Source organism: Meriones unguiculatus, chromosome 10, assembly GCF_030254825.1.
Source record: "Meriones unguiculatus strain TT.TT164.6M chromosome 10, Bangor_MerUng_6.1, whole genome shotgun sequence".
Taxonomy (NCBI): domain Eukaryota; kingdom Metazoa; phylum Chordata; class Mammalia; order Rodentia; family Muridae; genus Meriones; species Meriones unguiculatus.
The window spans coordinates 6,548,029-6,560,794 of record NC_083358.1 but is presented as its reverse complement, the minus strand read 5'-3'; the positions used below and the strand labels follow the sequence as shown (position 1 = coordinate 6,560,794).

Genomic DNA, 12,766 nt, shown 5'->3' with positions numbered 1-12,766 from the left:
CCATGTGAACTGAACCACCTTCCCTCTAGGTCAAGCAGAACATGGCCACACAACCAGGTGAGGGCTGGTACACACCCACATAAGGTGCTAGGCAAGGACAGTCCCACCAACATGCCTCACCAGGCTATGCGCTACCAGGTGTTTGGGTTCCCTTGTCCCTGCACTGGAACACAGGAAAACCATAAGTGTCCAAAAAGTAAAAGAGACCATTGGCACAAACAGCCAGTCTGTGTAACACTCTGTATCCCATTTCATCCCAGCACCACCAAAACACAATACAACAGTTTCTGATGTCAGCCTCACCCTTCTGCTGAGGGAGCCCAAGCCCTACCCAAGCCAGGCACCCTCAGACCAAACAAGGCACAGACCAAAAGTGCCTCACTGCTGCAGCCCAGCACCCAAGGGTGCCCAGCAAAGGAGGTGCCCTCTCAGACAATCACAGCGTGCACTAATCTTCCCATCCACAGCTCACTGCCACACACAGCTGTCTTTCCAACCAATAGTAACTCGTCCTTCTAACCCTTCCTGGGCACTGTAGTCTGCATTCTCTTGCTGTGCTAAAACACAGAGCAAAAAGACTTGGAGAGGAAAGGGTTTACTCTAGCTCGCACTTTCTACTATACATCACTGAGGGCAGCCAGGGCAGGAGCGTGGAGGAAGGAACCAAAGCAAAAGCTATGGAGGAATGCTGCTTACTGCCTTTCTCCCCACTGCTTGCCCAGCTTGCTCTCCTACATGACACAGAACCAACACCAGCCACAGTGATTTTAGCTCTCCCGCATCAATCATTAATCAAGAAAATGCCCCACAGATGTGTCTACGGGACAATCTAATGGAGGCAATTCCCCAGCTGAGGTTCCCTCTTTCCAGGTGACCCTAACTTATGAAAAACTCTGCTCCAAGTGCGTCCTGGTCAGTATCAAGTGAACAGGCAGACAGACTTCACTCCCCTTTTCTTGACGTCAAGCCTCAGTGAGCTCCAGAGTCAACACACAAGAGCTGTCCCCAGCATCCACACCCACCTGCCTCCCAGGAAAGGAAAGCAAACTGTTGGTGTTGGACAAGGAGGAACTACAGAGCTCAGGGACACTGGGAACAGCTTTCCTGAGAGGAAGGCTCTCACACACTCTCCTCATATTTGCTAAAAGCATACAATTTAGCCAACACAATTCCCTTCCCTCCGCCACCTGACCCATTCCTGAACACTTCATCTCTGCTGTGGTCAGCACCCGCCCAGCCCTGGAGCACACAGGATGCTCTAACCCAAACAGGCACTGCTTCACGCTGTGTCTAACACACAGCGCTGCATTCAACAAGCACATTTGTAGCAGGGGCTCCTCCTTCTCTGGTGAAGAGCCGAGTGCAAGAAAACTCAGTAAGGAATCCAGGGAAGATGGCAGAACCCAGGCTTGCAGCTCCAGCCTCTCATTCCAGCCTGCAGAAGAAGGCTTAAGGGAGGGGGATGACATGAGTCCAAGACTAGACTGGGCCACAGAGTCAGATCCTATCTCCAAGACCAAGAAGGATGTAGCAGGGAGGCAGGAGACGGCCTCTCATCTCTACATGACTCTGTGACAGCTTTGGTATTACCTGATGAGCACAGCGCCTTGGAGGTGGGCCAGGAATGTCAACTTTTGTCCAGGTGTCCTTCCTGATACTGTAGATGTACAGTTCATTATACATGAAGGTCTGCAGGAAGGAAGTGAATCATCATGCCACAAAGGTCATGCAGGTAGCCAGGTGACAACAGCAGGAAGCATGCTCTCCAGGAAGTTGTAAACTAGTCCATACCAGTGCAGACAGGCCATGTGTAAGCCTGAAACTGTCTGGGAGGACGACTGGTGCTCCCAACTTGCCAGTCTTCAGTCTCGATGAACTTATGAACAAGTAAATATATTAAACGGAAGATGCACTGCACATGCCTAACCCACCAAAGCCCCCCTCAGCCCAGTCCACCTCAACATAGACTGAGAACACAGCCTCAGCCTGTGGCTGGGCTGTCAGCTAACACAACACTTGTTTCTTTTTCTTTTTTAGACAGGGTTTTTCTGTGCCTTGGCTGTCCTGGACTTGCAATGTAGACCAGGGCGGCCTTGAATGCACAGAGATCCACCAGCCTCTGCCTCCGAAGTGCTGGGATTAAAAGTGTGTACCACCACACCCAGCCTCACCACCTGTTTCTTAAAAAGCACTGTCATGTCTCAGAACAACATTCTGACACGACAAACACAAAGGCTGTCTCGGTACCCTTTCCCAATCTTAACCCAAAGCTCACAAACAAAACCCTTACAAGTTATAAACCACATGTCATTGTGCCAATTGGTTCCTCAGGCCCCAAGAGCTACTGCTACACAGCAAAACCGCTCACTCTCTGAATTTAAGCCAGGTTTTAAGTGCATGAGAATATAGAGAACAAGCTGGACAAGTGAAATACAACTTGGAGCTTGTCACAGGCCAAGAAAGGAGGCCACACTTTCAACTGCTTTCCTTCCACACTCCCAAACACGGTGCTCTCTGGCCCCATAATTTCACTAACATGTTCTCTATTCAAAACACCTCCGAAGGCTGGGGTGGGTGAAAGCACACTATCCAGAGTGCACTCCCAGCATGCACAGGGCTCAGAATAATTCCCAGCATCATCACAAGGCAGAGCCAAAACAACTCAGAGAGGGTTCTGTGCACACATTCAGCCCAGGAGAGCCAGGTTCTGATGGCTAGAAGAGACCAGGACCCTGCTGCCAGTTTTTAAGAAATCCTGGCAACTAGCCAAACACACCCCACGTCAGGCCTGACACTTAGAATGTGGAGGGTATGAAATGGAAGTGACAAGACTGAGGCACATTTATACCACCAATTTAAATTTACTTCAAATGAACCCTTGAAAGTTGAAAAAAAAAAAAGAAAAACATATACTTTACTTTTTGGCCATTGAAATATTCACCTCCGAAAAGGATTAATTCATCTTTCTCAGGGTGAGCAGACAGGGAGGCATTTAACCTACAAGACAAAAGCCACAGAGGAGAAATGTCAGAGAACATGATACCAAACTGCCCACACACTCCCCTTCCCTTCCCTACAACCCCTCAGGACAGGACCAAGAACCACCCCGTCACCTGCAGCCCAACACCAAGAAGGAGAGCCCTGCAACTAGGCACCATCCCTTAGAACCAAGTGAGAACAGCAGGCAGAAGACATGTGACCGCTAACTACATGTGACCTGACCTGACATGTAACTTCCTGACCTGTCCTGGAAAACTCTAGTTCATCCTTTCAAATCACAAACAAAGCCAGGTCTGGTGGCTCACGCCTGTAATCCCAACACTTTGGAGGCTGGGACAAGAGAATAAATTCCATGCTAATGTGGGCTATAAACCCTATCTCAAAAAGTAATAAATTCATATGTATGTGTGTATACACACTCACACATATACCTATACGCTCATGTTCATGCACATATACATATAATGAAATCACAATCAAAGCTCTACCAAGTTCAAGGTTAAATGTGAGGCTGGGGGAGCTGAGCTGGCCTGGAGTGAGGTCAAGGCATACACATCCCCCAAAATCTCGTTCTGAGACCAGCAGAGGCAGGACTCCCCCCTCTTGGGCCTGCATGTACTGCACACAGAGCCTTCACCACATCCCCCCCTCCCCCCACAGGGAGGTTAAGTAGCCTAGCAACCAGGTTTTCGACTCAACTTCCTCTCTCCTTATAAGGTCATGCCCAGCAAGCAGCTGGAATTCCTCTTCATGCGAATAAGGCATTTTCGGCATCTTAGCCCTGGCCAATGATGGACACTCATCCATACACCTCTACCCACTCCCCAAAGTTTAAATAGCCTTTGTTCTTCTTAACTAAATGAGCTGCTCAGTGACGCCTGCCTCCGGAGAAATCTGGTTCTCATAGGAAGTCTCCTACACAGCCCTCTCCCCACACCCCCAGCCAGCCTCCCTCTCCCTCTCAGGCCACTGGTCATGGTCGCCCACCATGGAATGAGGAGTGGCTTGGGAACGATAGTTAGTGAGATGGTTCAGTGGGTAAAGGCTCTTCCAGCTCAACCTGGTGACCTGAGTTCAATCCTGGTACCCACATGGTAGGGGAGAACTGACACCCACAAACTCTCCTATGACCTCTATGTGTGCACAGTGACAGATGTGTGTGCACATACACTCACATAAATAAATAACAAAAAGTCCACCAAGGTCACTACTGAAGCGTTTTAGTATGTGACACTCTACTTAGTCACAGGGTAACAGAGCAGCTGTGGGGAGTGTATCAGCCTGCTGTTGGACTGGAAAGCTGGAGCAGACGCAGTGACCAGAGGAGCAGCCCCGCCGAAACCGAGCTCTCAGATCCCGGACTGCGACATACCAGGGTGTACCACAACACTCACTCCAGAGGGACCCTCTCAGAAGAAAAATGGGGTTCACGGTCAGGTTGTATCTGAGGAATTGGAACCCTCTATTCTTCTCTTGAGGATTTACTGTACACAGACCATTCCTCACTGTGAGAAATTCTTCAGCTGAAGAAACCAACATTGAAAATGCAGCCATGGAGCTGGAGATGTAGCTCAGTTGAGAGAGTGTTTGTTTCATATGCACAGGACTGAGTTCAATCCCTAGCACCACATTAACTGGATATATAACTGTAATCCCCACATGTGGTGGAGGCAGGGGGACCAGTAGTTCAAAGTCAACCTTTGCTATGTAGCTATGCAACAAGTTTGAACACAGCTTGACTTACATGAGACCCTGTCTTTAAAAACTAAAAAAAAAAGGGAGGAGGGAGGGAACCACGGGGGGGGAGGAACAAAGTGAGTAAAGTGTAAATAAAGGGAAAAAAAAGGTTGTTAGCTTACAAAATAAATAAGTAAATAAATAAATAGAGGCAGGGGCATGGAACACAGTTAACAGTCCCTCAAAAGCGAGATCCAGAATTAGGACATGGATAATGTCTACTGCAGGCTGGACTCATCATAGCACTGTTCACAACTGCCAAGTGCAGAACAGCCCCGGATGCTACAGGTGTGTGGACCAGCCAAGTGCAGCACAGAGGACATGTGGACAAGGCAGTCCTCGGAAGGAATGGGCTCTCAATCTATGCTACGGATGAGTTTCTGGGACACACTGAGGGAAAAAAGCCTGTTCCCAAACACAAGCGCCACACTACTCTCTGTAAGAGAAATCTAGAGAGGCAGATGCAGTGACAAGAGCAAGCTGGTTCTTAGCAGGGAACAGTGTGTCAGTCCCCCATGGAGACAGAGACATGGTGAAGCTGCACAGCCTATCACTCTAAACATAAGCAATCCCACTGACTTCAAGGGAAAAGGGCTAAAATGACACATTTATGTCACATGTATAAGTTTAGGGATGTCGGGGCATTATCAGAATTGCATGCATGTATGACATAGTCAAAGAATAAGTTAAATAATAATATAAAGAACAGTATTCCAAACTCCTGTCACTCCAAATCTCCTTGTTGAGCATGTAAATTTCCTGAGATTACCCAGCACACCCTGGAAAGAGCCCCTGCCTGGTCCTGAGCAATAAGCACCAGCCACACCCAGGGCAAGGTCCTGCTCTGCCATTAGCCTTTACCTACAGCTGGACCTGCATTCTTGCTATGTTTTGGAAATAAAATGTCCCAAAGACTCAGGGGCTGAAGGCCTGCTCCCCAGCAGGCAACGCTACTGAGACTTGAATGGATCAGGAAGAGGTCAACACATTAGCCACTGCTGGAGAAGTCAGTCACAGGGACAGACATCTGAAGATACACCTTTCCTGAAGCCTTCTTTTGTCTTGTTCTTGTTCCCTGCCTTCTTGAGATAAGCAGCTTTGCTCCCTCACACCTTTTGCTTCTGCCTTTCCAAAAGGAACAGAACCATGAGCTCTGGTAACCCTTTTCTGGCTCTCAGATATTTTGTCACAGCGACAGAAAGGCTGACTAGTATGGTTTTAAACAGATCTGAAAGGTGGAGTCAGCAAATATTTTAGTCATCCAGGACGATGTAAACTCATCCGTTACCTTAGTTCTGCCTCCGTTCCCTTCCAGTATTCTCTGTAGGCATTTTAAAGTATACCCTGACATTACACCTAAATTTAGGGCAATACTGCTTTAGAAAAAGTTCCAAATCATCATCAGAAAAAAAATAATCCACATTTAGAGTGAAGACAAATCACCTATACTTAGAGTGAATTCATCGGAGTGAAGGGTTCGGATTTGCTTCAACAATCACATGGGTCCAGATGGCACAAAACTGAAAAGTAAAAGCCAGTCCTAGCAGAATTTACCACTATGCACTTCATGGCAGGGCTCAACACTGACTTCTCCCACACCTTAGAGGGGTGACACCCATGTTTCAAAGGGACTCCAGCTCAGGAACCATCCCTGCACCTAACTATCACATCCCAAAGAGCCCATTACTTCCATTCAGGCAAGTAATGGTGAGACAAATTTAATCCCAGTCTGGGAAAAATGAAACACTCATTTCTTAGCTAAACACAGTGGGCCTAAAGGCAGAGAGGCCTTCACACTTCCCCTCCCTAAACAACACAGCTTATTACACAGTTTCCCCACCCCAAATGACAGTCCAGGAGGGCACTGGCCCTTTCCTGATGATTCCAAGCATCGGCTAAACAGCACAGGCAAGTATTAGAGGGTCATAAATCAAAAATTAAAAAGGAATTCAATGTTGGAAGCTGGAGGAAGCTGCCAGATGGCAACCCAAATTGTTCATTCAGCCCATTTTACAAGTGTATGAATTCTACAAAAGCCCTGAGATCTTTCTCATAAATTATATATTCACTTAGAATGACAAATCTAGAGCTTGTGTTTAATAAGCTTTGCACATGTGAACTTAAAAGCATTAAGAACAGCAAACAGCTGTGGTGCTCTTCAGTCTCTATCTGACATTCTTAACACACCTGAGAACCAAATGGAAGCTCACTGGGGCCATGTCTTTGTCACAAGCTGTGGCAGGGGCAGAATGCTGAGAAAACACCCCTCCATGCCTCTGTAGAGGGGGGTGATAGCCAGTCTTCAGAAGAAAAGGAGTCATACCACTTAAGGAAACTATGTCCCAAATGCCAAGACAGTCTTATAATTTAGAGAAAAGGAAACAAAGCTGGACAGGGTGATGAACACCTTTAACTCAGCACTCAGGAGGTAGAGAAAGGCAAATCTTGGAGTTTGAGGCCAGCCATGTCTACAGAGAGTTCCAGAACAGCCAGAACTACACACACACACACACACACACACACACACACACACACGAAACAAAGCGTGTTCACTTACCGCGGGGAAGGTGGAGAACACGGAGTCTCTGTGACCTGGGTCTTTTTGGCGTCCAGGGACTGGAAGTGGGCTATGAGGGCCTCCAGGTCTTCCTAAGGATACAAATGTAGCTACACGTGAGACTCTGTCTAACCTGCCTCACAGTGAAAAGTGCAGCCAGCTTTTGTCCCATTGGTCTGACAGAACTGAGATCCAATCACACCTGAGTTTTAACATGGGTCTAAAAACACAGACAACTTGACACATTCAGGAAAAACTCACTGTGACACCAATAGCAGCTTTTCTGTAGGTGTAGATGCATGTACGGCTCCTCCTGCTAACCAATAGTTTTCTATAAAGCCATACTGCCTTTAATGCCCTCTGACAACCTGTTTGTGCCAACAGCCTGCTTTGCTGCCTACATAGCCGTGCCTGGGATTCCTCTTGCTTACTGGTTTTCAGCTCCCACTCCCATCCTCTTGCAAACATATGAGCTCCAGGAGACCAGCCTTGAGGCCTTTAGAACAGTGCATGAATTGTGCAGCTCAGTGGAGACCTGCCGTCTCCCTACTTCCCAGTTGTGACAGTAGACCTGGACATTAAAGTTCTCAGTTCACAAGCATGTCAGACAGCACTCAGACTGAGTCTTCCCACATCCACCCAGGGCCCACTCCCTTGAGTTTCCTAGGGTGTCCCAGTTTGCTTTCTATTGCTGTGATCAAAAACAATTGAAGAGAAAAGGGTTTATTTCATCATACAGCTACATTCCATCATGAAAGAACGCTATAGCAGGAATGCTGTTCTAAACAAAAATGAAAATCCCAACCGTTCTATTTTACTAATAAATAAAGACTTAGGAGCCAAATGTTGGTTTGAAAAACCTGCTAGCTCAGAAAGGCCAAGGAAGCACCCAGCTGACCTTCCTTCTCAGCTCAGGACCAGATGGGGAAAACCCAAAAGGCGCACTAGTTCAACTGACAACCTAGAAGGGGAAAACACACAAAACAAGGCCAAAGGCTTGCTAACTCAAAGCCCAAAAAGCCAGGAAGCTGAGACGGCTGAAGCCTAAGCTAAAGCAAGAGCTTAAGCTAAAAGCCTTTTCTGTCTCCACGCTGTCTTAAATAAGCCTCAGCTCAAAGTCCCTCCTACTCCTTAATCCCTGTCAGCTGGTTTCTTGCTCCACCTCTTGACCTAGGGTTAACTTTATTAAATTAAAAGGTGTGTGCTAGGGATGGCTGAACCACACCATAATCACCTGTTTACAATTAACACAAAGTTCTTGAAGTAAAGGTGTGTGATAGGGCTCAATTACACCAAACAAGAAACAGTGTTTTACAGTTCACAATCTCATTGTCCACAATGAGTCAAATATCCTGCAACACAGGAACTCAAGGCAGAAACCTTGGGGCAGTAAATGAAGCAGAGACCAAGGAGGAAAGCTACTTCCTGGCTTGTTTTCTGTGGCTTGCTCGGCTAGCTTTCTTAACGACCCAGGATCATGTGCCTAGGTATGGGACTACCCAGTGGGCTAGATCCTCCTATATGAATTCCAAATCAAGACAATACCCCCCCAGACTTGCCTACAAGCTGTTTTTGTTTTTTGTTTTTTGAAATGTATTATTTTATGCGTGTAGGTGTTGTGCATGAATGTATGTCTGTTCACCATGTGTGTGCCTGGTGTCCACAAAGGCCAGAGAGTTGTGAGCCACCATGTGGGTGCCCAGAATAAAAGCTGGATCCTCTGGAAGAGCAACAACTGTTCTTAACAGCTGAGCCATCTCTCCATCTCCGTACAGGCCAATGTTATGGAGGCATTTCCTCAACTGAGGCTCCCTCTTCTCAGACTGTGAGTATGAGAGCCCAAGAAATCTTGTGCCTGGCGGACCACTGAGGAAACCTTGGTCATGGCTGCTGCCCCAGGTGAGAAAGACTTAAGACAATAGCAACCACGTTTGCTACTGATCCATCTGTTCCTGGGATAATCAGGTGATCTCTACAAGCTCGAGGCCAGCCTGCTCTACAGAGTGAGTTTCAGGACAGCCAGGACTACACAGAGAAACTCTGTCTGGAAAACGAACAACTATGACCGAGATCTAAGTTGAATTAATTTAAAAAAAGAGGAAGAAAAAAAAAAAAAAAAAAAAAAAACAACGAACAAAAACCAAAAACAACTTCTTGTGGTTCACTCCCTAAGGCTGCTGGAAGAGCATCTACTCGCCTTTGAAAATCAATAATAAGCGCAGGACCGTTACAGGTTTATTCCTGGAACCTGGACACACTTGGACAAAGCAGGAGTCACTCGACTTCAGCTGTCCTCCACTAAACTCCGCCATGCTGTTTCACTTTATAGTAAGGGAACCAAGCTGAACCGAACGGTACAAATCTGATCTTTCAAGAAAGAGCGAGAGCGACCGGGTAAACGAGGAGTCCCAGGGCTGCGGAGGGGTCCGAGATAGAGGGGGAGGTTTGAGGGCGCTGGGCTCGGCGCAGGCCCCTTACCCACAGACCCGAGACACAACTCCGGCTCCCGGTCTCCTGCCCGCAGCCCCAGGCCACTCCATGCCGTCCCTCCATGGCCCGTCCTTCCGGGCCCCACTCACCTCCTCCTTCCGCGAACGCTTGGACACCTTCTTCTCCATCTTGGCGGCCGTCTTCTCCGCGCCGCGGCCCTTCTTCTCCTTCTTTCCCTTCTTGCCCATCGCGCCGGTTTTGAAGCAGCACTGGACACAACGGAAGGAGGGTGAGTGGAGTTCTGCACAGCCGGAAACGAGCGGCGCGCTAAATAAAGGTCACTTCCTGTCCGTTTCTGGCGTTCCGTCGGGCAGCCGAATCCACGAGTACTTTGGGTCCGCCAGCCGGTTCGTCTCGGACCACGTTAGTACGTAGCCGCTCCGGATACACTAGCTAACTTAAACTAGACCCGAGCACGTGGGAGGTCTCATTCCCCAAAGAAGTTTCCATGTACGTAGGGATTCCTGACCCAAATTAAGGCAGACCCTTTCCCTACTCCATGTAAAATGCGCCAGGATTGTCTCGGGCACTACAAAAGCCTTTGCCCTTCTGCCCACGTGGCTCCAGTGGGCCGACATGCTTTTCCATTAGGAAACCCCCCGCTGGTGATGTCAATCTACCCTGCCAGCGGCGCTCCAGTGACGGTCTGACAAGCATGTGATAGAAAAAATATGCTGCAGGATTTGACTCGAATGGCAGAATGGAAGAGGCCCGCAGCTATTTGAAAGAGCAGAGTGAAAACTGCTCTTTGCCTAGAGGCTGTCATCTTTGAGCTGTAATCAAGGAATGGCGCAAAGTAAGGACAAGGGCAAGCAAAATATTGGCAAAGGAAACACACAGACGAGGAAATGCCTTTTTTTTTTTTCCTCTGTGGGAACGCTGCCAGAGCACAGCCTTTAAAGAAACTGCCTTAGACCCAGCCAACCACTACTGAAGGTCTGAGGAAGCGTGAGCTCTCAAGATTTTTTGATAAACCTAGTTCTTAAGAAGAAAATTTACTTTAAAAACAACAACAACAACAATGGTGTTGTGTGGTTTTTCCTGAAGAGATACACAGAAACAACTTTTCACCCCAAACAGGGTGTCAAAAGATAAAAGAAATGTGCTCTCTTTGGCAGTAGATATACTAACATTGGAATGATACAGAGATTAGCATGGACCCTGTAAAGGACAACACGCAAACTCAGGAAGCATTCCATATTTTTTTCAAAGCTGAAATTGAGATTGTTATATGAAGAAAGCTCTTCTGACTGGACAGTGAAGGCGCAGTGCTTTAATCCCAGCTTTGGGGAGGCAGAGTCAGGCAACACAGAGAAACCTTGTGTTGAAAAGCAAACAAACAAAGCAAAGCAAGAGAAAACAAAGAAAGAAAAGAGAAAAGAAGAAAAAATAGCTCGCTCTTGCTCTTCCAAGTGTGCATCCCTCCCAACAGCCCAACCTCACTCCCAAGGGAAAGCCAATCAGTATTTGTACCGTCCAAATGCCTTTGGTTATGTGGGTGGTGGGTTATCTAGGAAGAGTTTGGTGAGAGGATAGAATCTTATCTAAATTTATTGTATTAAAAAAAATGTAAAAAAAAAAATTAGAAGTAGATGGTGGCATACACCTTCAATTCCAGCACTCAGGAGGCAGAGGCAGGCAGACTTCTGTGAGTTTGAGGCCAGGCTGGTCTATATAGTAAATTCAAAGACAGCTAAGGCTACACAGTGAAACCATAAATAAATAGATAAATAAATAGATAGATAAATAAATAAATAAATAAATGAAAAAAATTAAAAGACCAAGGAAATTATTCCAAGTCCAGCTTGGTGAACTAGTGAAGTTTTTGTTGTGTTGTGTTGTTGTTTAGCAGAAGTTATTTACAGGAGCATGGGTGACTCAAAGGCAGCCACATTAAAGTCCTGCCTAGCATGCATGGGTGATGATTCATAAAAACTAGCACTGGTGTCCCCAGTCAGCCTTCCAGCCCCTGTATAGTCTAGTCTGTCTGTAAACCCTTGCAGCTGAGGAGGCAGGAGGGAGTGGTGGCTGGAATCTCCAGTGAGGGTCTGGGGGTACTCCCCCCTCCTTCCACAAGACAATATTTAAAGAGGCCCAATTTTGTTCTCTATCATCCACAATATATATCAAAGCTCCCTCTTCAGGCCTGTGAAAGGAAGAGTGTATTCTCTGTGGACGATTTAGAAGGATCTCTGGAGGCTGCAGAGATGAATGCTTTTATTATCTGAATGAATCCTGAAGTTAATTGGAAAGCTTGTAGATGATACAGGTCACTGTGATTCACAGGAAGTTGAGATTTTATTACTAGGAAAGAAACAAAACAAAACAGTTTTGCTTTTTCCTTTTTCTTTCTTCCTTTCCTTTTTGTGTTTTGTTTTGTTGCTTGTTTTTTGTTTTGTTGTTGTTTGCTTGTTTTTCAAGTCAGGGTTTCTCTGTGTAGCCCTGGCTGTTGTGGAACTCACTCTGTAGACCAGTCTGGCCTTGATCTCAGAGATCCACCTGCCTCCCCAAGTGCTGGGATTAAAGGCATGAGCCACCATGGCCCGGCCAAAACAGCTCTGATTTCAAGATGGAGGACAGAGTTCCACTACAAAAGAGAGGGGGGAAAGGTAGAACCAGACAAAGGCTTTCTTTGTTAAGCTCTGTAATGATGCGGGAGCAGAGGGGCTCATCATGGCAGTCTGTGCCAAGGTGTACCCCCCTGAGGAATTATGCCACACAACAGATCTAGTACAAGGAAGTTTATTGTGGAGAAGGGATAGAGATAGTGAGTCATGAGGTCAGAAAGAGAGGGCACAGAGGAGAGAAAGGGGTCACCTGGGACACTCACAGAGAGAAACAGTGGCAACAGGGAGAGAAGACAGAATCTGGAACAGAGGGATGGGGCTGGGGTGGCTGGGGCTTATAGCCTGCACACAGCCGGCACACCTGGCAGCAGTGGCAGGTGATGATGTAAGTAGTTGCTGGGACCCTGAAGGCAGG

The 12,766-nt window shown here is 47.1% G+C and overlaps 1 protein-coding gene and 1 pseudogene across 3 annotated transcripts in view; one reads left to right on the top strand and one right to left on the bottom strand.

Annotated features, from left to right (window-relative positions):
• The window catches only part of Klhdc4 (kelch domain containing 4), a 32,626-nt gene extending 22,571 nt beyond the window's left edge, over positions 1–10,055 (bottom strand). The window contains exons 1-4 of one of the 3 annotated variants that reach the window (XM_021631231.2): positions 9,874–10,055; positions 7,295–7,386; positions 2,919–2,997; positions 1,591–1,689 (exon numbers count right to left, since the gene is read on the bottom strand). In XM_021631231.2, the coding sequence (XP_021486906.1) occupies positions 1,591–1,689; positions 2,919–2,997; positions 7,295–7,386; positions 9,874–9,972 (369 nt within the window). In that variant the 5' untranslated portion in view covers positions 9,973–10,055. Of the gene's footprint in view, positions 1–1,590; positions 1,690–2,918; positions 2,998–7,294; positions 7,387–9,873 lie in introns of those variants that run through there. The other 2 variants (XM_060391849.1, XM_021631232.2) reach the window with 2 other exon arrangements.
• Positions 10,056–10,889: 834 nt separating this feature from the next.
• LOC132646139 (U6 spliceosomal RNA) lies at positions 10,890–10,989 on the top strand (annotated as a pseudogene).
• The last annotated feature ends 1,777 nt before the right edge of the window (positions 10,990–12,766 follow it).